The 27,999-nt window shown below is 55.3% G+C and overlaps 2 protein-coding genes across 5 annotated transcripts in view; both read left to right on the plus strand.

Moving 5' to 3' along the window:
• The window catches only part of LOC310827696 (uncharacterized protein), a 751,453-nt gene that overhangs the window by 439,317 nt on the left and 284,137 nt on the right, over nucleotides 1-27,999 (plus strand). The window lies entirely within an intron of this gene.
• Nucleotides 931-27,999, plus strand: SMARCD3 (SWI/SNF related BAF chromatin remodeling complex subunit D3). 4 transcript variants are annotated; one of them, XM_083704233.1, is made up of 14 exons: nucleotides 962-1,097; nucleotides 9,846-10,075; nucleotides 12,747-12,789; nucleotides 13,789-13,911; nucleotides 15,227-15,349; nucleotides 16,039-16,134; nucleotides 17,024-17,074; nucleotides 17,957-18,058; nucleotides 18,212-18,373; nucleotides 20,851-20,948; nucleotides 22,246-22,381; nucleotides 22,719-22,841; nucleotides 24,051-24,152; nucleotides 25,214-27,999. In XM_083704233.1, exons 1-14 carry the CDS (start codon nucleotides 1,059-1,061, stop codon nucleotides 25,265-25,267), a joined length of 1,482 nt encoding a protein of 493 aa, XP_083560359.1. In that variant the 5' UTR covers nucleotides 962-1,058; the 3' UTR covers nucleotides 25,268-27,999. The 4 variants fall into 4 exon arrangements, with proteins under 4 accessions (XP_083560361.1, XP_083560359.1, XP_083560360.1 ...); XM_083704232.1 differs by lacking the exon at nucleotides 962-1,097 and adding an exon at nucleotides 2,247-2,531; XM_083704235.1 differs by lacking the exon at nucleotides 17,024-17,074 and having other exon boundaries at nucleotides 931-1,097.

Genomic DNA, 27,999 nt, shown 5'->3' on the forward strand with positions numbered 1-27,999 from the left:
GGAGAGGGCGAGACCCTCGCCTCTGCAGGTCAGGGAGGGGGGTGCGAGTGCCAGGCAGCCTTTGCAGAGACTTGCCCACCCACCCAGGCCCCGACAGGACTCCCCAGGCACAGCACCCGGGGGGCCCTCTCGGACCTCCTCCTGATGCAAAGGATGGGCTTCACCGAGCTGGGGTTTCAGGGGCGCGGGAGAATTTGCCTCAGGCTGGCGGACTCGGCTCTGATCCAGGGCCCCCGCCCCGCGAAAAAGACAAACAGGATCAGTAGCCTACATAGACGAAGCAGCAGAGTGAGAGTCGCCTGGCGACTTGGGGGCGAGGCTGCTTTTGGGGTCTCCGCAGGGATCCTGGACCCACTAGGAGACCCCTTGGGCTAGAGGCGACCCTCGACCCTCTCGGAAGAGAGGGAGGCGACTGTCCGCCGCCTCCGGAGTCTCAGCGAGCTCCGTCGCAGGGGACCTCCGAGCCGGCTCTCCTGAAATTCCCGGCGAGGAGGGGGCGAGCGAGGCGGGTACCAGGGGCGCCTGGGCCGAGCTGAGGGGCCCCTCAGGCCCGCATCCCGGGGGCAGCCGCTTCAGACATCGCCAGGTTCCAGCGGGCGCCCGCCCGTAGCAGCTCCTCCCGCCGTCGGGGGTCACGTCCAGCAAGGGCGCTCGCTCGCTCCCTGGCTCCTGCCCCGGGGGGCCCGTTCCGCGCCCGGAATGCTGGCGAGCCCCCCGACTGGGGCTCGGGCACCCGCGGCGGGAGAAGGCTCTTCGCGCTCCTTGCTGCGGCGGCCCCGGCTGGCCAGAGGGGAGCCCCGCGCGCCTTCGGCTCCCTCCGTCGGGCCGGCCCCGGTGGCAACGACAGCCGCTCCCTCCTCCTCCGCCGACCGCTTTCCGAAGGGGCGGGGAAGCGGCGCGACGTCGGCGGCGCGTCTGGTGCGCGGCGGAGGCGGCTGTCGGAGAGGCGGGGAGGGAGAGCTGTGCTCGGCGGCGCGGAAGGAGTTAACACCCGCCCCTTTTCCCTCAGTCCGCTCGGCTGACCTTCACGGCGAGAGGGGAAAAAGGCAGCGCTGCGCATGCGCCCCACGCGCCCCCTCCCCGCCGGGAGGAGCCCGGTAACGGGGGGGGGGGGGGAGAAGAGGGGTCGGTCAGTGGGAAGCCCCGGGATTCTGGGGGGGGGGGAGGGGCCACGGTCCTTTCCTCTCGGCCTTCCTCCCCTCGCTCATTCCCATAGGGGGCAGGACGAGGAGGGCGGCGGGGATCCCCCGGGGGGGTTCCCCACCACCGCAGCCCGTTGGGCAGGGGGATCCAGCGGTCGCGCCCCCGGTGAAGAGCCTGCGGGGGAGGGGCTCCCTCGCCTCCCCGCCGCCTCTCCTGTCCTGGCCGGGAGTGGGGACACCCGGGGGCAACCGGGCGCCCTCGTCTGCACGTGTGAACACGCCGCTCCGCCATCACGCATCGGGAGGAAGCCTCCCCCCGCTCGTCCTCCCTCCCTCCCTCCCTCCTCACGACTCCGCATCGGGCTGCGCCGGGTGCAGAAGGAGTCTCTCCTGGGTACCACGCCCTGCCCGTTACCTGGCAACACTGGCTCTGTTGCCAGGGAGACGCGCACCGGGAGATGCCGGCGGCTCTTCATTCCCTGCCCGCGCCACGCAGGGCAGGACGGGAGAGTGACCGACAGGCGGGGGGGGGGGGAGGAAGACGAGGCGACGGTGACGCCTCCGCCGGACGTCTCTGCGAGGAGGGAGCCCCGACCGGCCTCGCAGGGGCAGCTCGACGTGGGGCGGGTGGGGGGCGGCGGGGAAGGACCCGCGACATCCCGTGTGGGGCCCCCGCCGTCTCCCCGGTGTCATGGTTTGCGGGCACTGGGGGAAGAGGGTCTCCCGCGCCGCCCGGCCTTCCCCGCGCCCCTCCTCGCTTCCTCCGCCCCCGTCCAGCCTCCGACGGGTGGGGGGAGGCGGGCTCCTTCCCTCCGCTTCCCTCGGTAGCCGGGCCGCCTGGAGGGTCCCGGGGGATGCGGCCTGGAAGCGGCGCGAGGAGGGGCGCGGCGGCGAGGCAGTGCGCGGCCGCCGGGGACGGGCAGGCGGAGCGCCGGGCGAGGCTGCGCGGGGACGCGGCAAGGAGCGGCGGCGGGCGGCGCTGGGGCTCAGCCGGCCTCGGCCGCGGCGCTTCGGCGGAGGAATCCGGCCGTGGGCCGTCGCGGGAGCCCTGCCGGGCCCCCTCCCCCGTCGGCCGGCGGAGCTATTAGAAGTGTGAGCGGAGCGCGCGGCGGGGCTCCGAGGGAAGAAAGACGGAGCGCGCGGGCAGAGTTGCCGGAGGAGGAGGAGGAGGAGGAGGAGAAAGGGAGGACGGAGGCAGAAGGGAAGGCGGCGAGCCCAGGAAGGCAGGAAGGCAGGCAGACAGACGGACCGACGGAGGAGGAGGAGGAGGAGGAGGAGAAGGGGAGGCGGAGCAGTGCAGACCCGACCCCGATGGCCGCGGAGGAAGTCACGGGCGGAGCGCGAAAGGCGACGAAAAGCAAACTTTTTGAGTTTCTGGTCCATGGGGTGGTGAGTGGGGAAAGTTTGCGGGCTGCCCGGCGAGGAGCGGGAAAGCCGGCCTGGGAGGGGGGGAGGGGGCAGCTCTCGCCCGGGCCCGCGCGTGGGGGGGGGGTACACGCCCCCTCCCCCCAGCACGTGCGCAGGGTCCGGGCCTGGCTCGGAAACAGGTGCGCACCGCGGACCCCAAGGGAGCGGCGAGGGGCCACTTGGGCAGGCGCGCGGGGGGGGGAGGGGCCGGGCTTCGGAGGTATCCCAGGCCCTCTTCTTCAGGCGGGCTGTGCTGGACCCCCGTGGGTGGCACGACCCCCGTGCCAACCCTGGGCACTGCTCTCTCACGTCGCTAGGCGCGAGGGCTCTCCGGCACCATTGTCTGAAGGCGCTCCTTTTTCGGGAAAGAGGCCGGCAGAGCGGGACAGCTCAGAGGGGCAGGGGGCTTGGGGATCCCTCCTGGGCGCGGGAGGGGGGAGGAGGAGTGTGGCGAACGGCCCACTGGCCCCCTGTCCATCAAGGGCGCCATGTGGGTGGCAAGGGGTTGGTGATGCCCCCTCCAAGTACTTTGGACCTTCAGAGTTTCTGGCCTGTAGGTTAGCATCCCAAGTGTGCCTCTCCCCTCCCCCACGTGGGCTCCTGCTGCCACTCTTGGCTCCCTCTCCCAAAGAGCCCCAGGCAGGATGTGGCCCCCAGCATTGGCTGCCGTCTGGGAGGGTCCCTGAGCAAAAACCTTGGCTGCTCTGGCTACCAGGCCACCATCCCCAGATAGTTTCCTTGCCCCGTGGCACAACCTGGCAGCTCCCTTTCCCAGACAGGCAGGGTGACCACCTCAAAAAGTCTTCTTTGGAGATCAGCCCAAAGGACCACCCAGCTCAACGTCCTCTTCTCTCAGTGGCCAAGCAGGGGCCCCAGAGTGCAGCCCCCCCCCCCTGTGCGCAGGACCTGAGTGCAAGAGATGCATTAAGAGCCTTGCCCTCCCTCTGATATTTGCTTCACACACACCCTTTTAAATCTGCCCAGGTTAGTGGCCTCCACTGCCTCCTGCAGCAGTGAATTCCAGAGTTCAGGGGTGGGCAGGTGGTAGATAGAAGCCTCCTTGCAGAATTATGGGTGAGTTATAGTCGATTGGCCCGTGTTTCTGACTCCCAGTAGCAGCAGTCGGGTGTCAAGGGCCGTAGCTCACTGTAATAGCTCAGTCAGTAGAGCATGAGCCTCTTAATCTCAGGGTTGTGGGTTCAAGTCCCAGGTTGGACAAAGGATTCCTGCATTGCAGGGGGTTGAAGTAGATGACCCCTGGGGTCCCTTCCAACACAAGGGCCTGGGATACTTCTATGATTCTAAGAGCACTTGCTTTGTCTGCAGAATATTTCAGGTTCAACCCTAGCAACAGCTCTAGGTAGGGTTGGGGGGAGAGCCACTTGCCTGAAATCCTGTCAGTGTTGACACTGCTGAGCAATAGATGGACCAGTGTTCTGACTCCGTATAAGCCAACATCCTGTATTTCAAACAGCAGAATCCCCCCTCCCTTTTATGTTGCTGAAGAAAGCCAGGCAGAAGTGGGCTTTTGTGTGGAAGGACTGTGAACTCAGTTCAGTTCTGGCACTGGAAACAAATTCCTAGAACATGCTCAGAGGCACCCTGTCCTTTAATTCTGTCTTTGGTGCCTGGCTTTGGAGTTCTAGCAAAACAAACAAACTAGAAACCCCAAGTGGTTCTGGCAAGCCTGAAATCTCCCTGCCCTGAACACTTGTGCCTCACTTGAACCCAGCACTGCTGAGTGTGAAGACGCCCTTCTGAGTCTCCCAGCATTTGGCTTCATTGGGTGACGCTGCTGGGTTCGAGTGTTGAGGGTGAGAGAGGGCGGCAAGCCTTGCTGTCTCCACCCCAGGCATCTTCCCCTGGAGGCCTCAGGGAGCCTCTCTGTAGCCTTTCCCTTGCTGTGGGTTCAAGGGGGCTGCTCTCCTGTCCTGAGGTCTCTTCTGCAGGTTCCCTGGAACATCAGGTAGGTGGGTCAGTGTTGGTCTCACAAGCCCTGGTGCTTCTAGGGGATTCCCGGTAGGGGGACGACACCCCTCTGAAGGTGGTGGGCTTTCCTTCTTTGGAGGTCTCTAAGCTGAGGGTCTCTAAGGGACGCAGGTGGCGCTGTGGGTTAAACCACAGAGCCTAGGACTTGTCGATCAGAAGGTTGGCAGTTCGAATCCCTGTGACAGGGTGAGCTCCTGTTGCTCGGTCCCTGCTCCTGCCAACCTAGCAGTTTGAAAGCACGTCAAAGTGCAAGTAGATAAATAGGGACCGCTCCAGTGGGAAGGTAAACAGCATTTCCGTGCGCTGCTCTGGTTCGCCAGAAGCGGCTTAGTCCTGCTGGCCACATGACCCAGAAGCTCTACGCCAGCTCCCTCGGCCTATAGAGCGAGATGAGTGCTGCAACCCCAGAGTCGGCCACGACAGGACCTAATGGTCAGGGGTCCCTTTACCTTTAAGCTGAGGCTGGATGTCCATCTGACCTGGATGCCTTAGTTGTGATTCCTGCATTTTAGGGGGTTGAACTAGATGACCTTCGGGGGTCCCTCCCAAGTCTACAGTTCTTTGATTCCATGAGGAGGTGGTGTGGAGAGTCCTGCCCAACTGGCACAACAGGGTGCAATGTTTCTGATAGTACTTGGGCAAGAGACCCCCCCGCAAGGCAAGAACAGTTGACCTCCTGGCTGACTGAGGCATCTCAGCCTCCCTTCTGGGCAGCTGCAGACAACAACAAAAAGTGCCCAGGCTCTTCATAAAAATGATCACCAAGATGGAAATGACATGTGCAAAGGTAAAAGTGGCTGCCCTGCCCCCCCCCCAGTCCTTCATTCCCTCCTCTCGACTCCATGGCTGAATTTCTTAGATTAGGGCATCTGGCTCACTTGGAATACCTGAAATGCAGGTGGGGTTTCTGGTTCCCCCAACTCCAAAAGGGTTGGAGAGGACAGGGAACGGGGAAAGACTGCAATGTTCGCGAGTGGGGAAGGGCAGGCGAAAGAGGTGAGGGCTCTTCGTCCTGGCAAAATGGGGCAGGGAGAGGGTTGTTTGTGGTGGAGAAGGGAAGAACGAGCCTTGAAGGGCTTCCTGCCCTGATTGTGGTTGTATCTTCCTGGTCCTGGCTGGGAATCTCACGCGAGGCTCAGTGGACCCGAGCCTGGCTCAGCAAGGCAGCCTTTCAGCCTTACTGCTCCTGACCCTGGAGCTCAGCGGGTGTTTCAGAAGCACAACAGACAGAAACTGTCCAAGGAAGTCAAAAGGGTGGTGCTCAGAATTCATTGCTAATGCGCTGGGTTCAAAGCAGATCATGTAGGAGTGCGCGCACACACACACACAACGCAAGACACAAGTGAGGGCAACTGACGGGAGCTCAGGGCTCTGTCCTGGCTGAGTCACTTCTGGAGAGCTGTGTCCAGTTCTGAGGAAGGCATTGACCAGCTAGTGTGTGTCAAGGAGAGCAACTGGAATGGTGGAAGCTCTGCAGACCAAGTCCTGTGATGGACGGTAGAAGGAGCTGCAGCAGCAGCAGCAGCAGTTCAGGTCTTGCTCGTGGACTTCCATGGAGGTGTCCCTAGAAACTCAGTTCCTGCCTGCACCAGAGAAGGAAGATCTCCTCTGGCCTGGAGAGCCTCTGTTACTCAGGCAGACACTGTTCCAAGTCCAGCTGGGTCCCACCTGGTGTAGCCCTTGATGGCTGCCTCTTGGCCCTTATGTGTAGATTTAAAGTAAATGAAAGAACTTTGCCCTCTTCCCAGGAAGGGGAGGCTCAGCGCATGGCCACCCTTTCCTCTGCCCCTCCCCACAATTGCTGTAGTTTCAGGGGGCTGGGTTAGATGGGCCTGATCCAGCCACAGGGCTCTCCTCCTGTTCAGGGTGGTGAGCAGAAGCTTAAAGGGAGAGACAGAGGTGCATTTCCAATACCGGAAGGGCTGGCAGTCACACAGAAGATGGCACAGGCATGCTGCTCCTGAGGGCGGGACTAGGACAAAAGGCAGGGCAGTCGGGTGTTTTGGATTTTCCAGCTTTCAAATTCCAAAACTGAAGGATGCTAAATAGTCGTAACTTGATTTGGGAAATCAAAATATAGTGATTAAATTAATACAACTTAGTTTTGCCTGGTAAGTGAAATGTGTGTAACCTTGCATAGAAATCATAAAAATGGTTGCCAAGTGCTTGCAGTTACCGTATATATTAATATTTACCATTACTTGACATTTTCAGAAGGTAAGATTAAAATTATTTGGCTTTCCGAAAGCAGTTTGATGTGCTTCTTCATCAAACATAGACTACCAAGCTAAATGTTGTTAAATCATAAATATAATAGCAAATTTTAGTTCCTCATACACAGAAACGCATTTTAAAGTCCCCTCATGGAAGAATTTTTTTTTAAAGTGTCACTCCCAAAATGACAGGCCGTAGCAGGACAAGGCAGGAGATCTGTTTGGGGCTGGAGATATTTAAGCAGAGGCTGAAGGACGGGTCAGGTGTCAGGCCTGGGGCAGCTGCCTCCTGCATTGCAGCTTCTTCTGTGGGGCAGGGATTAGATGATCTCCACAGCCTCTTCCGGCTTTGTGATTTCACGAGTATCTGATCCGCCTCTTGTGCAGGTTTTGGAAAACCAGGGGGAGGGACAGCTCCATTCAGCACACGCTGGCCTTTAGACTTGGCCTCCCCCACCCCACAGAAATCCTTTCTGCTTCCTCTCATTTTTTTGGAACCAAAACTGGCTCAAAACAATTCATTCCCTTGCAGTCAGGGGAGCCCCTGTGCGTCTGCTCCCATCACCTTTGTGCAGAGGTTCTGGGACCAAATAGAGAAAACCTTAAACAAACTGAAAGAGTCCCCCCCCCCCAAGGGATACAGGAAGGTCTTCCTTAAAGGTGAAGAGCTGGGGGGAAAGTGTGCCATGATTTGATTTCCATACTTCACTGGCCGGCGGCCTCTTGGTCTGACTGACGGGCAGCAGCTGAGTCTCCAGGGGGAGGGGGAGGCCTGGGGGCCAGAGAGACAGCAGCAGGTGGCCCTGAATGCGAGGCATGCTTGCAGGGTCAGTTGCTGCCGGGGGTGGAGATGTTTGGCTGGCTGGGAGGGGCCTCATCCCCCCCCTGTGGTGCTGGGCTTATGGCCGCAACAGGTGCCCTTGGATGAAAGGACCCCCTGTCTGCCTTTCAGCTCCCACCCATGGCTCTCTCCGTACGTTGGTTACAAACAGTGCTATTTTTCTATAAAAAAGAGCTGCCGGAACTCACCAAGAACACCTCCCCCATTCTCTTATCATGGCAATGGTGCCCACCTGAGAGATGCTGGAACTGAGTTCCGGCAAGTTCCTGCTGAAAAATATCCCTGGTTACAATATCCTAATAGCAGCGCCCAGAACTTGGCCTGGAAGCAAATGGGTGACCTGTGCAGGTCTCTGAGCAGAGGAGTTATGCGCTGACAGGGTCTTGCTCTTGGGAAGACTTCCTTGGTTTGAATCCACTGCGGAAGTTCTTAAACTGCAGGCTCACCCACACTCTGTGGGTCAGCCATGGGGCCACCGACCTCTTCAACAGTCAGAACATCAAGGGTTGCTACTACGTCCCCATGTCCTAAAAATAATAATCCCTATTATTATTATTATTATTATTATTATTATTATTATTATTAATACCCTGCCCTTCTGGCTGGGTTTCCCCAGACACTCTGGGCGGCTTCCAACAGAATATTAAAACACAATAGTCTGTTAAACATTAAAAGCTTCCCTAAACAGGGCTGCCTTCAGATGTCTTCTAAAAGTCAGATAGTTGTTTATTTCCTTGACATCTGATGGGAGGGTGTTCCACAGGGGGGGGCGCCATCACCGAGAAGGCCCTTTGCCTGGTTCCCTGTAACCTCACAGGGAGGGAACTGCCAGAAGGCCCTCAGAGCTGAACCTCCAGGTCCAGGGTGAACAATGGGGGTGGAGATGCTCCTTCAGGTCTACTGGGCTGAGGTCGTTTAGGGCTTTAAAGGTCAGCAGCAACACTTTGAATTGTGCTCGGAAATGTACTGGGAGCCAATGTAGGTCTTTCAAGACTGGTGTTATGTGGTCTTGGCGGCCACTCCCAGTCACCAGTCTGGCTGCCACATTCTGGATTACTTGTAGTTTCTGGGTCACCTTCAAAGGTAGCCCCACGTAGAGCGCATTGCAGTAGTCCAAGCAGGAGATAACCAGAGCATGCACCACTCTGGAGAGTCAGTTTGTGGGCAGGGAGGGTCACATCCTGCGTACCAGATGGAGCTGGTAGACAGCCGCCCTGGACACTGTCAATGACCAGGAATGGGGCCTTGAGGTCACTGAAGAGAGCTTGATGAAGCGGTCAGCCCAGCCTGTGGCAGCTGTGGGAAAAGGCGAATTCCATGCTAGGGATCAGTAGGAAAGGAATTGAAAATAAAATGCCAATACCATGAGGCCATTATAGAAATCTATGGCGAAGCCACATTTGGAATAATGTAAATAGTTCTGGTTGCCTCACCTTAAAAAGGATATTGTGGGGTTGGAAAAGTGTTCAGAAAAGGGCAGCCAGAATGACCAAAGGGGAAGGTTGCCACATTTGGGCTTGCTTTTAGTTTGTGGAAAAGGCAAACAAGAAATGACATGATAGAAGTTTATAAAACTGTGCCTGGCATGGAGATAGTGGAGACAGGGAAGTTCCCTCTCCTAACACTTGAACTTCTGAAGCTGAATGTTGGAAGATTCCGGATGGATAAAAGAAAGTCCTTAGCACAGCTCAGCGTAAAACTGTGGAACTCACTGCCTCAGGAGCCAGCCATTGCTTTAAAAGAGGATTAAATTCATGGAGGAGCAGAGGGCTGTCGTTGGTTATGAGTCGCCAAGGCTTACCCCCAGGATCAGAGACAAGAATGCTCCTGGGTACCAGCTGATGGGAAGGGCAAGGAGGGAAGAGGCTGTGGGGCTCAGGGCCTGTTTGGGGCACCTAGATAAGGACACAGGAAGAGCCAGGGATCAAGCAGGGGCCCATGTAGTCCAGCATCCTGTTCTCTCAGGGCCCAACTGGGTTCGCTTTAGGGACCCCAGCACAACCTCTCTCGCCTCCTGCAACCTGCTTGCAGACGCATCCTGCCTCCAGCTGTGGCAGGAGATGACCTCATGTCCTTTTGACCCAGGAAAGTTGGGCCTCCCCCCTTGCTGCCCTGAGCCTGGATACCTGTCTCTCCCCCCCCCCTCCGCCGCCAGGGGAGAGGACCTGCGCGGGCTCATATCTGCGTGCTGCCACGTCCCGGAGCAAGCGTTCATCTGTGCCTTTCCCTCCTTTCCTCTTTCCCTCCCTCCAGCGTCCTGGGATGCCATCAGGCGCTCGCATGCCCCACCAGGGGGCTCCAATGGGTCCCCCAGGCCCCCCCTACGTCGGGAGCCCTTCCGTGCGCCCCGGGATGCCCCAGGCCGTGATGGAGCCCACGCGCAAGCGGGCAGCGCCCCAGCAGGCGCAGCAGCAGCAGGCGGCGCAGCAACAAGCGCAGCAGCAGCAGCAGGCGGGCGCTGCCACGCAGAACCGGCCCAGGAGGTGAGTGGAGCCCCTTTCCCCTTCCCTGCGGTGCAGGATCCGGCAGCCCTCCGCCCCAGGTGCGCGCGTGTAGACCTGGAACCCGCAGGCTTCCGCTCAGCAACCTGGAGGACGCAGCCTCCCTCTCCGTGGCAGCGCGTCTATCCCTCCCGGCGCCCTTTCAGGATCCGACTCGCGTTGCGCAGCTGTCCTCTCGCCGCTCCGCGCAGGGGAGGAGGCCCCCTGGTGGTTGGTGGGGGGGGGGGATATGTCCGGCCGATTCCCGCCTCCGCAGAGCCCTTGGCGCTCAGAGAAGCTGGCGGAGCATAGTCACCCCCGCTGTGATTTGATCTGTATGCCGCCTTTCCAGAGCTAAAACCACGCTCAAGGCGGCTCAGACAGGGAAGGGTTTGCCTGATTGCTAAAGTAGGCATAAACAGTAAAGTTTCCGACATAAAGCACAATGAGATTTAAATTAATATATAAATATTAATATTGATTTACTTGTCAGGATAGGAGTTAGGGGTCGGAGGCTTGGGGTCTGAGGGGCCACCTGCAGCTTTTCCTTCTGTCTCTTGGGGGTACTTGGCCAGCCTTGGGCTGCGAAGGGGGTCTCCTCCTCTTGGCCTCTGTGCCTGTGGAGCTGCAGACAGCCTGCGGTTGAGCAGCTCTGAAGGCAGAAGCCCCCCCCCCCCAGCAAAGGCCTGGCCACTTGCTTGACCTCCTCCCTGGCAATGGGTGGGGGAGAGTGAGTGAGCTGGACCCCTGGACCCCCCTTGGGAGAGGACTTGGCCTGAGGGGAAGAGAGAGGGTGGGGCAGCCTGCAGCCCAACACTGGAAGACTCTCCAAGGGTCTCCGAACTTCTTGCGAACTGCAAGGTGTTAAGCAAACACACCCGCATTTATGGAGGGATGGAGTGAGTTTACTTACCTGCCCCTTTTCCATAACAAGCCGTGCCCAAAGTGGCTCACAGCATGCATCCTGAACCACTGAAGGCAAAGCGTTGGAAATACAAATATGCAAAACGCAGAGCATGGCAGTGAACTCAAACAATGGCAAAAAGCAGCGATTTGGCAAGAGCGCAATAAAGTCAATATTTAAAAAAAAAAAAAAAACAGCCCCAACAACCTAAGTGCATAAACACAAAGTGTTAAGCCATTTCTGGTGACACCCTTGTGCAAAATATACAAATATATACATTTGTGGCACAGCATTCCTTATGCTGCCTGTTGACCTCCATGATGCCTCACACTAAAGCCTGAGTTAAAGTCTCAGTGCTCCAAGTCTATTATTATTATTATTATTATTATTATTATTATTATTATTATTTATTACAATTCAATATTTATCTAATTGCATATATCTAATTTATCCCTGACCTTTTCCTTGACAGGAACTCCAGGCAGCTTAAAATAAAAATAAGAGCCGCTCAAACCATAGGGGAAATATTATTAATAACAATTAAACATTGGTAGATTTAAAACTATACAATCCATTAAAGTCATACAGATAAGTTACAATAGAAAACAGCACAGCACCAGCCCTTTTCATCATTATTATTCTTTAAATTTATCATAAAGAATATAATAAAGGGGGGAAAGTATTGATAAGTTCATATTTTCCTTTTATAAACCACTTTGAGGTTTTTTTCTTTTCAGTCAAGCGGTGAATAAATTTTAGGTAGGGGAAAATTAAGTCTATGAAATAAATAATAAAATAGAGTCCTCCCCTTCCATTTTATAGGAGGCAAATGGAGAGAGGGAGATCTGCATAGGGGGTCTCTCATGTTTTGCATTTTGCGGGTTTCTGCCCAGGCTCTTTGCATGTGCAGATGGACAGCCCTGCAAATCCCACCTTCTTCCTGGAAGGAGCTCCCTGACTACTCCTGAGCCACCCCCATGCCACCCTCACCTTCTTGGTCCCAATCCACTGCTCTGGATTTCCGGAGGTCTGGGAGGGGGCTAATGAGGAGACCGTTCCTCAGTACCAGCTGCCCCCATAGGAGACCTGCGTGGCCCGTCCCCTCCTGGGTTTAGCTGCCATTATGTTTTTATTTAGGGGACGGGGCTGAGGGATGGTTAGACATGGCTGCTGCTCTCTGCCAGGGAAGCTCTCGCTGCGATTTCTGTATTGCCGGGTGTTGAACTAGATGACGCTGCCATTCTCTGACTCTACGATGCTGCCAGTTGTGAGGCCTCTGCTAGGATTGTGCTGGCAGATTCAGGAAGGGACCCATGGGTCATCTAGTCCAACCTCCGGCAATGCCAGGGTTCAACTGCAACTTGAGGGTGGGGATTGAGGCAAGTGAGCCAAGCTGCATGCTTCCAGGGTCAGCAAAGGCCCTGATTTGGAGAGGTGTGGATGGGGGCCCCTTCGCAGCCCCTTGTGTGGCAGCTCAGCAACTGAGGCACCTGCCAGGCTGTGTCTGTGCCACCCTTGGCAGACAAGTGGTCCTGTGCCCTCTCTTCAGTCAGGGCAACCTGGGGTGGGAAAAGGCCTGGCTTCCACCACAAGGACCCTCCTGGCCGAGGGGGTGGGCAGGTACCGGTACGTCCTGGGAAGCAGAGCCAGCCTCCTGAGACTCAGGGTGGGTGGGGAGACAAGGCCCTCCAGCAGAGGATAATTTAGCCGGTGACCTGGGCTAGTTGCCTTGGTAACATGTGTCTTCCCTCCCCTTCAACAAACCTGCAGCGCCAAGAGGAGGAAGATGGCCGACAAGATTCTCCCACAGAGGGTGAGTTTCTTTCTTTCCCGTTTTGCTTCCTCATTGGACCCTGGCTCTCCTCCCCGTCTGAAGGAAACTCTGCCGGCTCCTTGTTGTGGGTGACCTGGAGCCAGCACAGCAAGAACTCCCTTGCGGGGGGTCAGGGGTCCCTTCCAATTGAATGATGCTAGGAGCCCACTGGTTAGGCAGGCCTTTGGCTTCTCCGCTGTGAGCAGGTGGGTGTCTGTCTACCTGCCTGTCTCCCAGGTGGGAGGCCTTTCGCTCACCTGAGCACTGCCCTCCCCGTGTTCTGCGTGTGTCAAGTTAAAGGGAAGCAGTCCTTCTTCTCTTGCTGCACCTTTCCCCTCCCTCCCGTTACGTGGTGGAAGGGCTTCCTTCCCCCCTTTGGAAAATATTTATATTTAAGTGAAAGTATTCCAGTGAGTTAAAATAAATAAGAAAAGGGGAAAAGAAAAAGGTTGCATAAAAAAAAAAATAAAGGCAGAGGAAAACAACAACAACAAAACAATCAAGGTTACAGAACTCTATAGTATTTATGTAAATGGATAATCTTATTGTTTCCCTCCAATATTTGTTGCTGTGGTTTCAATAAACACATTCCAAATATCATTAAGTTTGTCCATGCTTCTTCCAGAATCCCTTGACAAAGCCTTGCGGTGTTAATATTTTGCAGGTCACTTAGAGGCTTTTTTTCTTTTGTATTAAGCAACCAAGAAAGCAAATAAACCTATGCATAAATGTCCCCCTCTGTATTGGGGGGCATCTTCCACCTCCTTGCTTCTGGCTCTGCTTCACCCTCTGGAAGGGAAACTCTTCCTCTGCACGAAGGAAGCTGCTTCCTCCTGAGCCTGGCCAAGGCTCCACCTAACCCAGCTCTGACTTGCAGCAGCCCTCCAGGGTCCTTGCCCAGGCCTGCTCCCTGACATTCCCCCCGAGAGGAGAGGGGTTGAAGCAGAGACCTCCTGCAAGCCAAGGGGGTCCCTCTACGACGCTCTGCTCTCTTCCCAGATCCGGGAGCTGGTGCCAGAGTCTCAGGCCTACATGGACCTGCTGGCGTTCGAGCGGAAGCTGGACCAGACCATCATGCGGAAGCGAGTGGACATCCAGGAGGCCCTGAAGAGGCCCATGAAGGTAGGAGCAGATGGGCCTCCCTGATGCTGGAGAAGAGCCCAGCGCAGTCCCCTCTGATGTTGTGTACTGGCTGGACGCCGAGGAATGAGTGGGGGGGTGGGGACCAGCTGGGGAACCCACCAGGGAAGAAGGCTCAGAGCCCAGGGAGTGGTGGTGGGGCGACAATGAATGGTCAGACGGAGAAGATTGGGAAGAGGAGGAGGCGGAAGCTGAAGAGGCAACAGGGTTTAGTGAGGAGGGAGAATCTGTAGCAGAGAGAAGTTCAGACTCAGAGGCAGAAGCTGAGGCAGGAGAGGAGTCTGGCTAGTGAAGAGTGTGAGAACGTTGAGGATAGTAGGAGAGGATATATTGATTAAATATTATCCTTCCTCACTCACACTAGTGAGATAGTAGCAGAGCACATTTCCTTGTTGCTGGTTGATGGATTCATTAGAACCAGTCAGGCTTGTCCAGATTGGATTGTTCCTGGTAAATCCCCTTTAGTTCCCTCTTAAAAACAAAAATGACACAACAGTCTTCTTTTGAAAGTAATGATAAGGTTTACTTACATTCAGTTCACAGTATGGTCCTGAAGGCAGGCTTTGGCTCGTAGTTACAGAGAAAAGTGTGGGCTCATCCTCTGTGAGGGATGAGCCCATGTGCTGCTGGCTGAGAGCCAGAAGACAGCCAAAGGCAAAATGAAGAGGAGGGATCAACAGAGAGAGATGGCTGCATGACTAACCCTTTTGTAGTGTCTGCCAGGGTCACATCCATCTACCTGGTCACATGCAGGGGGAGGATGCTCCAGACCAGGTATGACAGGAAGTCCTCCTGGCTGGAGCAACATTCTCCTGTGTGTCTGACTGCTTTAGTGACGTTACATCCCACAAAGAGGCGTGGGTGTCTCCCCCTCCTGCTACGACAAACTCTCCTTCCAGTCTGTCTCCTAGAACCAGGAGAGGAGTGAAGAGGACGAAGGAGAGGTTGGCTTCATGCAACAGTCTCCAGTTGCTTGGGGAAACCCCCAGAGAAGAGGGGTCTTAGATGGCTGTAGGGAGCTGGGGACTTGGCAGCTGCTTCATGGGAGCAAGACTTGCCAGAGCTGAGCTGCTGTGCTCCTGAGGCCTGGCACTCCTGTGCAGATCCTGGTATTGCTAATAAAGAGTTAACTCCAACTTGCTCAGTGTGATTTACTGCTGGCTCGCTCCGTCATCTGAGCAGGCAGGAAGGGGCGGGGAGGAGGCGCCTGGCCCCACTCCTCCTGAGGTGCCCCATTGAGCAGGAGCCTCCCTCCTTCCTTGCCTCCCCCCAGCTCAGATTCTCCTCCCTCCAACAGCAAAAGCGGAAGCTGCGCCTTTACATCTCCAACACCTTCAACCCGGCCAAATCGGATGCAGATGACTCAGACGGCAGCATCGCCTCCTGGGAGCTGCGGGTGGAAGGCAAACTGCTGGACGATGTAAGCTCCGGGCAGGTGGACTTACCTGCTTTCACATCTCTCTGTGGGGCTGGGAGAGAAGTTGGGCGAGCCACCTGGCCAGGTGGGGCAGCTTTTGGGGAAAGCAGCTGAGGGGCAGAGGATGAGGGAAACCAGGGCTGCAAGAGGCACCTGCTGTGGGCCTCAGTTCCCCTTGGAGAGCCAAGGCAGTTGGCCCAGAGGCCTCCTGGTTCACTCCTGGAGTGAAAAAACCCCAATGGGGGGGGAGAGAAGGGGAGGGGCCAGGGTCCTGGGCCAAGCAAGGCCACGATCCCTTGCAGCAGTGCGTGTGTGGAGCTTGCTTGAAGGATGAGGGAGGCAGGGCCAGAAGAAGGGGGAGGAGGGGGTCCGAGAAAAGGAAAATATCTGGGGAAATGTCCCATGCTAAAGGGGGCAGACATGATATGGGGGAGAAGGAGTCCCCCAATAGCATCTGGTGCTGGCCTCAGAGCTCAGTGGGGCCTGGATGTTGTTCCCAACCCTCTCTGTGGGACTGGGAGCCACCTCTTTCCTCTCTGGGGCCTCATCCCTTGCTCTTGCAGGGGGTGGACTGGATGACCCTCAGGGTCCCTCCCAACTCTGCAGTTGTGTGATTCTTGTTGGCCTAGAGTTGAGACCCTTTCGGCTCCTCGTTCCTCGTGCTCTGACATCTCTCCCTCCCGATTCTACAGCTCAGCAAGCAGAAAAGGAAGTTTTCCTCTTTCTTCAAGAGTTTGGTCATCGAACTGGACAAGGACCTGTATGGACCAGACAATCACCTGGTGGAGGTGAGTGGTGCCCTCGGTCCCAAGTAGGAAGCAGGCCCTGCCTGGGCAAGGCAGAGGGAGCACCTCCCCGTCCCTGCATCCCATTGCTGCATCCCATCTCCCAGGTTGTCCCTCCAGTCCCACCAGTGATGCTGCCTGTGGCCATTCAGACAGGGATGGTACCTTCTCAAGCCCTCTTAGTATGCACAGAAGAGCAGCAGGAGAGCCAGCTGGACCAGGCCAAAGGATCCCACCCAGTCCAGTGTCCTGGCCTCCCAGTGGCCGACCAGACGCTCCAAGGGGAAGCTCAGGATTCCCAGCCACTGCCGTTCAGAGTCATGTTTGCCTCTGACCCTGGAGGCATCTCTCATAACTAGGAGCCCTTGGCAGCCTCCTCCTTCTCCTCCTCCATGGATTGGCCCCCCTTAATGCCCTCCAAGTTGGTGGCTGCCATTGTCGCCATCTCTTGTGGGAGTGAGTTCCACAGTTGAACTCTTTGCCGCTTGAAGAAGCCCTTTCCTGAATCTCCCAACATCCATCTTGGTCGTCCAACACCCACAAGTTCCAGTCTCATGGAAGAGGGAGAAAACCTTTCCTCTCTCCTCCGTTTCTCCAGGCTGTGCATAATTCCAGACATCTCTTCCACGCCACGGCTTCCTTCCATCTCCTCTAAGCTAGGAAGCCCCAAATGTTGCAACTCTTCCTCCTGGGAGAGTTGCCCCCATCCCCTCGCGCATCTCTGTTGCCCTTTTCCAAATCTTTTCCGGCTGTAGGACACCCTTTTTGAGGCGAGGGCACCAGCACTGCATGTGGCCCCACCAGAGATTTGCATAATGGTGTTATGATATTGGCGGTTTATTTCCATCCCTTTCCTAATGACGCCCAGCATGGGATTCACCTTTTTCCACAGCTGCTGCACACTGGGTCGAAATCTCCGTCAAGCTATCCACTCAGAACCAAGGTCTGTTTCCTGGTCAGTCCCTGCCAGTTCAGACCCCAGGACCGTATATGCGTGAAATTGAGATTTTTGTTTTTTGCCCAGACAAAGATCACTTTGCCCTTGTTGGCATTGAATTGCATTTGCCCCTTTTCTGCCCATTTGCCCAGTTTAGACACATCGTAAGAATGTCGTGCCCTAAAAAGAGCTTGCAGGATTAGGCCAATGGGGACCTGTCCAGCCTCGCATTCTGTCCTCATAGCAGCCAACCAGATGCCCATTATGGGAAACCCAAGCACAAGAGCAGCCCTCTCCCCTCCAGGGATTCCCAGCAGCTGGGATTATTGTGGCAGGGAGTTCCACAGTTTTGTGTTGTTGGTTTTTTGCTTGCTTTTATTCAGCATGGTCAAACTGACAGAATCCTCGTGCAGAGATACTTTAACTGGCAAGTCACAACACTATCTTACAGGTGTTCTGGATGACTTTGCAAACAAGTGATGAACTCTTTGATAGACTACCCTTCATAGCAGATCAGGTTGACGTTCACAAATAATGGAAACCTGGGAGAAATGCAATTGCTAAAGTAAATTTTCATGCAAAATACAACCAATTTAAATTTTTACCAGGGAGTTCCACAGTTTAACTCTGTGCCTCGTGAATAAGTCCTTCCTTTGATCTGTCCTGAATGGTCCAACTTTCACCTTCAGTGGACGACCACGAGTTCCAGTTACGAGGAAGGGAGGAGAACTTCTCTCTCTGTCCACTTTTCCTCGTGCCACACACACTTTCCTAAACTTCTACCGTGTTGCATCCGTCTGGAGGTGTCCACAATGTCTTTTTGCATGGGTGAGCCTTGCTGAGAGCACCATCCTTGGCCCTGAGCTGCGCTTTGCTTCTCCTTCTCAGTGGCACAGGACCCCCACCACCCAGGAGACGGACGGCTTCCAGGTGAAGAGGCCGGGGGACGTCAGCGTGCGCTGCACCCTCCTGCTCATGCTGGACTACCAGGTCAGTGGCAATGGAGGGGGGGGCGTTTCTGGGCACATGGGACCAGAGACCAGCACCCCAGGGCTTGAGGGAGCGGACCCGGCCGGCTTCGAGGCAAACCCCCAAGCCAGCCTCTCACCCGCCGGTGCTTCCTGGCCCCTCTTTCTCCTGCAGCCCCCCCAGTTCAAGCTGGACCCCCGCCTCGCCCGCCTCTTGGGGATCCACACGCAGACGCGCTCGGCCATCATCCAAGCCCTCTGGCAGTACATCAAGACCAACAAGCTGCAGGACTCCCACGACAAGGAGTACATCAACTGCGACAAGTATTTCCAGCAGGTGAGTCCGTTCTCCTCACCTCGCCCCTTCCAGGAGGGGCTGGCAGGGCGGAAGCTGTGAGCCACCCAGCAGCTGCCCTAGAGGGCCTGGGGGGGGGGCGCTGGAAGGAGGGACCTAGACTGAGAAAGAATGAATGGGGGACTGGGTGGGAAAAGAGGTGTCTGCCAACGTTCCTGCATCTCCTGTCCTTCTGGAGTTCAAGGGAGAGTGGGGGGGCCCTTCTAGAGCATCTTGGGTTATCCCCAGGGGCCAGGAATGGGGCTGGGCAATGTCAGGTTTTCAACTTCATGATATATCACCAGCTAAACACTGCAGTATGTGGAACGCAGGTGGCGCTGTGGTCTAAACCACAGAGCCTAGGACTTGCCGATCTGAAGGTTGGCGGTTCGAATCCCCGCGACGGGGTGAGCTCCCATTGCTCGGTCCCTGCTCCTGCCAACCTAGCAGTTCGAAAGCATGTCTAAGTGCAAGTAGATAAATAGGGACCGCTCCGGCGGGAAGGTAAACGGCGTTTCCGTGCGCTGCTCTGGTTCGCCAGAAGTGGCTTAGTCATGCTGGCCACATGACCTGGAAGCTGTACGCCGGCTCCCTCAGCCAATAAAGCGAGATGAGTGCCATGACTGGACCTAATGGTCAGGGGTCCCTTTACCTTTTCCTAAACACTGCAGTATGCAATTTTTCAACTGTCTATTTGCCATACACAAATAAAGCTGTATTCGACGGACGAAAGGATATATGATTTTTGACATGACTGAGAATCATAGAGCCAGGGATGGAGAACTTTAAAGCGTTAAGATTGGGATGTGGAAAATATGAAAACCATGAGCGGAGGCGGAACTGAAGATTTGGAGATATGCTTCAGAGGTCCAGACTATGGGGAGCCTAGAAAAATTAATAATTAAAATTTGGATTACAATTTGCTCTTTCTTTTTTATTTTAGTTTTTTGTTTTTAATAAGATTATGATGTGGACATGTCGATTGGCTGTCTTGATTGGAAAATAAATAAAAAATGATTAAAAAACAACACTGCAGTATACAGTGGTAACTTGGTTCCCCAACGACTTAGCTGATGAACAAATTGGCTCCTGAAAGCTGCAAACCCAGAAGTGTGTGTTCCGGTTTGCAAACATTTTTCGGAAGCCGAATGTCCGTTTCGGCTGTCGACATTGTTTCCGGGGCCAGTCAGCTAATCAGAAGCCGCGCCTTGGTATGCAAACGTTTTGGAAGTCAAATGGACTTCCAGAACGGATTGAGTTCGAGAACCAAGGTGCCACTGTACTGATATATCACAATGTCTGAAATATGGATGGAGCTATGGCTTCACGGTTTTTCCCACATTGTGCTTTTTGCATAACGCATCATGATTTGCAATATAAAGCCAGTTGAAAACTGTGAAACCGATGTCACAATATGGACTTCAAGCCGGTTTGGGACACTATCTCACCCGGCCCCAGCCAGGGAGTGCCAGGCCCTTCCTTGGAGCACGTGAATTGTAGAATGGTAGATTTGGCAGGGACCCCCAAGGGTCCTCTAGTCTAGCCCACCCCCTGCAATGCAGGAATCTCAGCTGAAGCACCCAGGACAGATGGCCATCTAACCTCTGCTTAAAAGCTTCCAACAAAGGAGAACCCACCTCCTTCCGAGGGTGTCTGCCCCATGGTCAAACAACTCTTGTGGGGGGGTGAGAGGGGGGCATTGGACATGAATTGAAGCCCCTTCCCCGGCCTCCAACCTTGGCTGGGCTGCGTGGGGCCACCATCTCCCATTGCTGGAAGCAGGCCTTCCGACTAGGGTGGCCCCTGTTCTGTTCTCTGCTCCTTTCTCTTCTGAGATAATAATAATAATAATAATAATAATAATAATAATAATAATAAAATAATAATAATAATAATAATAATAATAATAATAATAATAATAATAATAATATATTATTTATACCCTGTCCATCTGGCTGGGCTTTCCCAGCCACTCTGGGCTGCTTCCAACAAAATATTAAAATACAGTAATGCATCAAACATTAAAAGCTTCCCTAAACAGGGCTGCCTTCAGATGTCTTCTTAAAGTCTGGTAGTTGTTCTTCTCTTTGACTTCTGGTGGGAGGGCATTCCACAGGGTGGGTGCCACCACCGAGAAGGCCCTCTGCCTGGTTCCCTGTAACCTCACTTCTCGCAATGAGGGAACTGCCAGAAGGCCCTCGGAGCTGGACCTCAGTGTCCGGGCAGAATGATGGGGGTGGAGACGCTCCTTCAGATATACTGACAGAGGCCGTTGAGGGCTTTCAAGGTCAGCACCAACACTTGGAATTGTGCTCGGAAACGTCCTGGGAGCCAATGAAGGGCTCTCTTGCAGGAGAAGCTCCTTTACCTTGGATCGGGGGTGGGTGGGGGCACTGCAGCATCTGGGGGGGCTGGGGTTTGCTTTGAGGGCCACCCACCTCCTGACACCCAGCCGCTCCCCCCCCCCTTTATGGTTTCAGATCTTTGACTGCCCGCGGCTAAAGTTTTCCGAAATCCCACAGAGGCTGACGAACTTGTTGCTGCCGCCGGATCCTATTGTCATCAACCACATCATCAGGTCAGGCGGCCCCACCTTGTCCTCCTGCGGGGAGAAGCGTAAACTTGGAAGGGGTCCCAAGGGTCATCTAGTCCAACCCCCTGCAATCCTGATGGTCCCCTGGCCTTCTGGGCTGCTTGAGTGGGGTGGGGGGAAGCCCTGCCTCCCCTCCTCCTGGGGTGCAGTAACTCCTTCAGGGGCCGTGGGCAGGACTCAGATTCCCTTGTGCCCCCTGTGGGCCTTCTCAGTGAGCACAACGTGGAGGAAGGGTCCCGACTTTGCAAGGAGGAGATGTGAGGCTCATGGAGTGCCTGCCCCGCAAGAGGTCTATATCAGTTCAGCAGGCAGGGGGATGAGTGTGTGGGGTCCAGGGAGAGGACGCCGAGGGCCAGGTGAAGGCCAACTCCCTGTGACCATCCTGGCCGGAGGCTCTTTTTGTGCTCACTGAGAAATAGTGGCAGTGCTGTGACCCCAAAGCCACAAGGAGCTGCATGCAGAAGGCCTCTAGGGCTGGGAGGGGCCCCAAACCTCTGCCAGTGAAGGTAGACCATTCTGCACCAGTCAGAAAAGTAGGTGGTAATAATAATAATAATAATAATAATAATAATAATAATAATAATAATAATAATAATTTATTACTTATACCCCACCCATCTGGCCAGGCCTCCCCAGTCACTTTGGGCAGCTCCCAACAGAATATTAAAAACACAATAAAGCATCAATCATTAAAAACCTCCCTAAACAGGGCTGCCTTCAGATGTCAGAGAGCTGTTTATTTCCTTGACATCTGGTGGGAGGGCGTTCTACAGGGCGGGTGCCACCACCGAGAAGGCCCTCCACCTGGTTTCCTGTGATTTTGCTTCTTGCATTGAGGGAACTGCCAGAAGGCCCTCAGAGCTGGACCTCAGTGTCTGGGTAGAACGATGGGGGTGGAGACGCTCCTTTAGATATTTTGGGACAAGGCCGTTTAGGGCTTTCAAGGTCAGCACCAACACTTTGAATTGTGCATGGAATGGTACTGGGAGCCAATGTAGGTCTTTCAGGACCAGTGTTATGTGGTCCTGGCGGCTGCTACCAGTCAGCAGTCTAGCTGCAGCATTCTGGATTAGTTGTAGTTTCCGGGTCACCTCCAAAGGTAGCCCCACATAGAGTGCATTGCAGTAGTCCAAGCAAGAGATAACCAGAGCATGCAGCACTCTGGAGAGTCAGTTTGTGGGCAGCGAGGGTCTCATCCTGCGTACCAGGCTACAAGGTGCCTCCTTCTGGGAGCATTGCCTCACCTTGTTCAGAGGACTGACCCCCCTGGCTCCCCTCCTAGTGTGGACCCCAATGACCAGAAGAAGACCGCCTGCTACGACATCGATGTGGAAGTGGAGGACCCCTTGAAGGGGCAGATGAGCAGCTTCCTCCTCTCAACAGCAAACCAGCAGGAGATCACAGCCCTGGACAACAAGGTGCTTAGGGGTGGGGAGCAGAGGCAGACTGGGGGCCTGGGGTGCTGGGGCAAGTGGTAGGGGAACTTAAGTTAAGAGGCTCAGGGGCTTTCCATTTGGAGGAACTATGGCCAGCTACAGCTGAGGGGATCAGTACCACTGGGAGCATTGTAGAACTGTAGGTGTGGAAGGGACCCAAGGGTCATCTAGTCTGACCCCCTTCCATCGCAGATAAATCACAGGATGGCTTTACAGGCGTGTGTCTGCAGTCTGGTGTGAAGACTGAAGGGCTCCCTTTGGGGACCGGGTGCAAATCCCACAAGGAGAAACGAGCCTCTTATTTTCCTTCCCTGCTCAGATTCACGAGACAATCGAGTCCATCAACCAGCTGAAGATACAGAGGGATTTTATGCTCAGCTTCTCCAAAGACCCCAAAGGGTACATCCAAGATCTCCTCCGATCCCAGAGCAGGGATCTCAAGGTGGGTCTATTGGGGGGGTCCTAAGTGCACAAAAGGGCAGGTGGGGCTCCTGCAATGGGGTCTTATTGGGAGGGTGAGAAGACAGTGTCTGTGGCTGTTTTTACATGTTAAAATACCTCGAAGTCACTGCAAAAGGATCCCACGGGGTCCTTGCTCCCAGTGGCTGTTCAGAAGGATGGATTGGAACCTATGGCTCACCAGCCAGCGAAATGGCAGCATAGTGCGGAGTCTAAAAGGTTTGGCAGCAGAGTGTAGCCATGGTGGCCAGGAGCCATCAATAGCTGCCTCCTCCTCCAGCCCTCTTTAAAAGCCATCCAAATTTGTGGACACCACTGCATCCAGTGGGAGGGAGTTCCACAGTCTGCACTGCATGAGGAAGTACTTCTTTTCCCCTGCCCTGAACCTCCCAACAATCGGCTTTGTTGGATGTCCGCAAGTTCCAGCGTTAGGAGAGAGGGAGGAAAACTCAAGCATCGCCCTTGAGCCAGTGCCACCAACTGGACTCACCCACTTCAGCCCCGACTGGGCCAGGCGAGCTGGGTAGCACTTCCAGAGACCACCTTCTGCACAGGAACAGGTGAAAGTGCTGTGGACTCACAGCTTAGAGTTGTGAGCACCGGATTCACTTCCACAAGAAGACAGTCGTCGCACAGCAGAGTATAGCAGAGCATAAACAACTCGGAGAGCAGCTCTGTAGAATATCTTCTTTATTCTGTCTACAACTATAATACACAACTATGTACAGAGCTAAATGAGGCCTAAACGAAAAATGCTGAACTGCACTGAGTGTCTGCAGCTGCTCTTAGTAGCAACCTTATCTATACACTCGATCTCTCTCTAACACTCAGTCTCTCTCTCTCTTTGATGTGAGGCTGGAGCGAAATAAGTAGAGAGCAGAAACCGCCCCCTCCTCTCTGGAGAATCAGCAGAGAACATCAGCAGATTCTTGGATATGGGAGGGGTGAAATCTCCTCAGTTTTCTCCATGCCACGCACAATCTCATCCGCGCCTATCACGTTGGTCCTAGTCAGGCAATGGCACTGCCTTTGTTGGGACCAACCCAAATGCCCCGTGATGGACTTCTCCAACTCACTCTCTGAGGGGCTTCCAGTACATGCTGTCTGCAAACTGCCCTTGGTGCAGAACGCGGCAGAAGGCCTGGAGCTGGTGGGGCTACTCTGATGGCACATTGTCCCCTCTGCATGGTAGGTGATGACCGACGTGGTGGGGAATCCCGAGGAGGAGCGGAGGGCAGAGTTTTACCACGAGCCGTGGTCCCAGGAGGCTGTGAGCAGGTACTTCTACTGCAAGGTAAGAGAATAGAATAGAATTTATTATTTATACCCCGCCCATCTGGTGGGGTTTCCCCAGCAACTCTGGGTGGCTTCCAACAGAGTATTAAAATACAATGGTCTGTTAAACATTAAAAGCTTCCCTAAAGAGGGCTGCCTTCAGATGTCTTCTAAAAGTCTAGTAGTTGTTCTTCTCTTTGACTTCTGGTGGGAGGGCTTTCCACAGGGCGGGTGCCACTACCAAGAAGGCCCTCTGCCTGGTTCCCTGTAACTTGGCTTCTTGCAGTGAGGGAACCGCCAGAAGGCCCTCGGAGCTTGACCTTAGGGCTGGATGATGGGGGTGGAGATGCTCCTTCAGATATACTGGACCGAGGCCGTTTAGGGCTTTAAAGGTCAGCACCAACACTTTGAATTGTGTTCGGAAACGTACTGGGAGCCAATGTAAGTCTTTCAAGACCAGTGTTATGTGGTCTCGGCGGCCGCTCCCAGTCACCAATCTAGCTGCTGCATTCTGGATTAGTTGCAATTTCCGGGTCACCTTCAAAGGGAGCCCCACATAGAGCGCATTGCAGTAGTCCAAGCAAGAGATAACCAGAGCATGTACCACTATAGCGAGACAGTCATGGGCAAGGAGGGTCTCATCCTGCATACCAGGTGGAGCTGATAAACAGCCGCCCTGGACACAGAATCGACCTGCACCTCCATGGACAGCTGTAATTAATTAATTTTTATAATGAAATGTTTTTAGAATGTTGGATTATTTGATTGTTTGATTATTTGATTGTTGTTAGCCTCCCTGAGCCCGGCTTCGGCTGGGGAGGGCGGGATATAAATAAAATTTATTATTATTATTATTATTATTATTATTATTATTATTATTATTAAGTCCAGAATGACTCCCAGGCTGTGCAGCTGGTCCTTCAGGGGCACAGTTACCCCATTCAGGGCCAGGGAGTCCTCCACACCCGCCTCCTGTCCCCCCCAAAACAGTACAAAAACAAAGTTGGAGGCAGGCTGAGCTGGGCTGGGAGGGCGAAGACCCTTCCATCGCCCCCCAACTCTCTCCTTTTGCCCTTTCAGATCCAGCAGCGTCGTCAGGAGTTGGAGCAGTCTCTGGGGGTGCGTAACACCTAAGTGGGGGTTTCCAGCCTGGCTGGCCAGCCCCTGAGCCAGCGGACTGACCTGTGTCCCCCCATCGCCCCCCATCCCACAGAGGGTGGGCCTCCTTCACGACTGGCCAAGGGGGCAGGTCTGACTCGCACCACCACCAGCGCCACCAGTCTCTGGCCACCTTTTGAGTGTGTTTTGCCCCACCGACCTCCTCCTCTTCCTCCTCCTGCGGCTGCTGAGACCCCCCCAGGCTGGAAGGTGGCAAGGTCTCCCCTCACGTCGCTCACGCCAATCATCGGATGCTGGAGAATGAAGGACACCCCCTCCCCAAGCACACAGGGCCCCTCCTGGACTAAGACTTGGAAGGGGAGGAGGAGCCCAGTGGATTGGTCAGATGCTCCAAAATCTCTCTCTGTGTGTCTCCCCCTCCCTCCCTCCCTCCAGGGGTGCCAACTTGAACAAAATATTGGGGGACCCAACTAAGCCCCACCTCACATAATTGATCACAAGTCATGGCACATGCACACTATTTGAAGAGCAATGCCCATTAACCTTGGGGGGGCCGTGGCCCCCTCAAATTTTTTATTGGGGCCCCAAAGGGACCTTGGCCCCTAGGAGTCGGCTCCAATGCCTGCCTGCCTCCTTCCTTCCTTCCTTCCTTCCTTCCTTCCTTCCTTCCTTCCTTCCTTCCTTCCTTTCTCTCTCTCTCTCTCTCTCATGGTGCCCTTCAGGCGTCCTGCCTTCATGCCCCTTTGCAAGGCCATTTATGGCCACATGAGCAGCAAATCCCCCCCCTTCACTGGACAGATGGAGGCTGCAGAGAGACCTGGGTCTGGGGGCTGCGGTGCTCACCTGGTTTGCTATGGAGTGGAGCTCCTTGCAGATCTACCTGTCTCCAGGCTGCCAGCTGTGTCGCCCGTGTTCCCTCCCTGCCCTCTTCCTCTGCCAAGGCCAAAGAGGCCACAGACCCCCCTCTGTCGACAAGCCCTGTCCCACCGCCCTGACTTTCCTATCTATCTCTGCAGGAGTGTGGGTTGTGGCGGGCACTCCCCCCCCCCCGTTGAGATGGAGATGGAGACCTGCCCCCTGGCCAGCCCCACAGGCTGTCTGCGTTCCTGTCTGCCCTCTGGCAGGCTGAGACCCAAGGCAGCCGCTGAAGAGGGTCTTGCTCTCTGCCTCTTCCTGCTGTCCGTGGGACCCCTTAGAGGGTGTGAGGAGGAGCCCTGCGGTGGCAAAAGGCTCCCCTTCTCATGAGAACAGGATGCTGGGCTGTAGCCCAATGGCCTGATCCGGCAGGCTCTCCTTATGTTCTCATGCTCCTCGCTAGCCAGGCCTCTGGTGGATGTAAGAAAAGCCAAAAGGGACACAGAGAGAGAGAGAGACTTAGCCAAAGGTGGTGGACTCTCCTCCCTCAGAGGTCTTTAAGCAGAGGTTGGACGGACATCTGTCAGGAATCCATTAGCTCCGATTCCTGCCCTGTAGGGGTGGGTCTAGATGCCTGCCTGGGGTCCCTGCCAACCCTGTGATTCAGTGATAAGAGGCCAGCTGCCAAATCCCGGGTTCCACTTTGCTCTGCACCTCTGCACTGCACTTGCAAACTTCTGATGCCAAACTTCTGGGGGACTTTGGCAGGGGGCTGCCAGGGCCACAACCCCCCCCCCCCCCGGACCATGCAAGGATTATTCTCCTGCCAGCACAACAGCAGTGGCAGCCCTGCTCACCACCCTCCTTCCATGCTGCCTGTCTGCCCTGGGTAAGGTCTCACCACTGGGTGGCAATGCCACTTTCAGACGGAAACCACGCCTGGCACTTGTCTGCAGCAGCTGCCCCTCTGTATTGGCGTCCCCCAAATGCAACAGCCCAGCCTGTAGATTTCATCGCTCTGTGGGCTTCTCATGTTTCCAGTCTGTGTAGGCTGGGGCATTTTATTTTGGGCTTGACCCCCTGCCCAGCCGCTCTGGGGGTCTGCCAAGGTGGGTGTGTTGTGGCTGGCGAGGGGCCCTGGGAGTCTCGGCTGGTGCCAGTCCTGGCTTGGTCCTGATCCTGCCCTTTTGCCAGGATGTGCCTGCTCCAAGCAAACCTGTCGGGACCGACCCTCACCCACCATGTGCTGAGCCCAGCGTCCAAATGCCCCCGACCCCTCAGTCTGGCCACCATGGGCTCTCCTTCCTTGGGGGTCTTTAAACAGATGTTGAGCAGCAGACTGTCAAAGATGCTTTGGTTGTGGTGCCTGCATCGCGTGGGGTTGGGCTGGATGACCTTTGGGGTTCCTACAAGGAGCACATAGCAATTCCCAGGCTGAGGGGGGAGCAGGGGCTCGTTCTCTGCAGAAGAGACAAAAGGGGTGCTGTTCTGTGGAGTGGGGGCACAAAGGCAGAGGTGCCTGAGTGCTGCATGCCTGGCCCCCCCTTGCTTTTTTGTGCCAGCCCCACTTCAGAGGGGGCAGCCAGATGACAAGGCAGCTGCTGTTTCTGGGCTGCAGGTTTGTGTTTTTTCCTATTTTCACCACGGCTCTGTTGTTCTCCCCTTCCAGCGTCTTGTTTTCACACGTCCTCCTTTGGGGCACCCACAAACCCTCCCTTGCACCCAGGTCCACCTGGTCACCCATCTTTGGGGGGTGGGGGGTGGAGAGTGCGACCCAAACTCCCCCCTCCCTCCTCCTCCTCCTCTTCCTCCATGGCTGCCGTGTCTTTGTCGTTCGGTGCTGAGTGATTCGTAGAGAAGCTTTTAAATAATAAAGAATTTGTTCCTTTGTA

This window comes from Podarcis gaigeae, assembly GCF_964106915.1.
Source record: "Podarcis gaigeae genome assembly, chromosome: 12".
NCBI lineage: Eukaryota > Metazoa > Chordata > Lepidosauria > Squamata > Lacertidae > Podarcis > Podarcis gaigeae.

Coding starts and splice junctions, on each gene's coding strand:
- SMARCD3 (XM_083704232.1), top strand. CDS start 2,454: ATGGCCGCGGAGGAAGTCACGGGCGGAGCGCGAAAGGCGACGAAAAGC. Junction 16,135..17,023: donor CAGACAATCACCTGGTGGAG/GTGAGTGGTGCC, acceptor CTTTTTCCACAG/CTGCTGCACACTGGGTCGAA. Junction 17,075..17,956: donor GCTATCCACTCAGAACCAAG/GTCTGTTTCCTG, acceptor TCTCCTTCTCAG/TGGCACAGGACCCCCACCAC.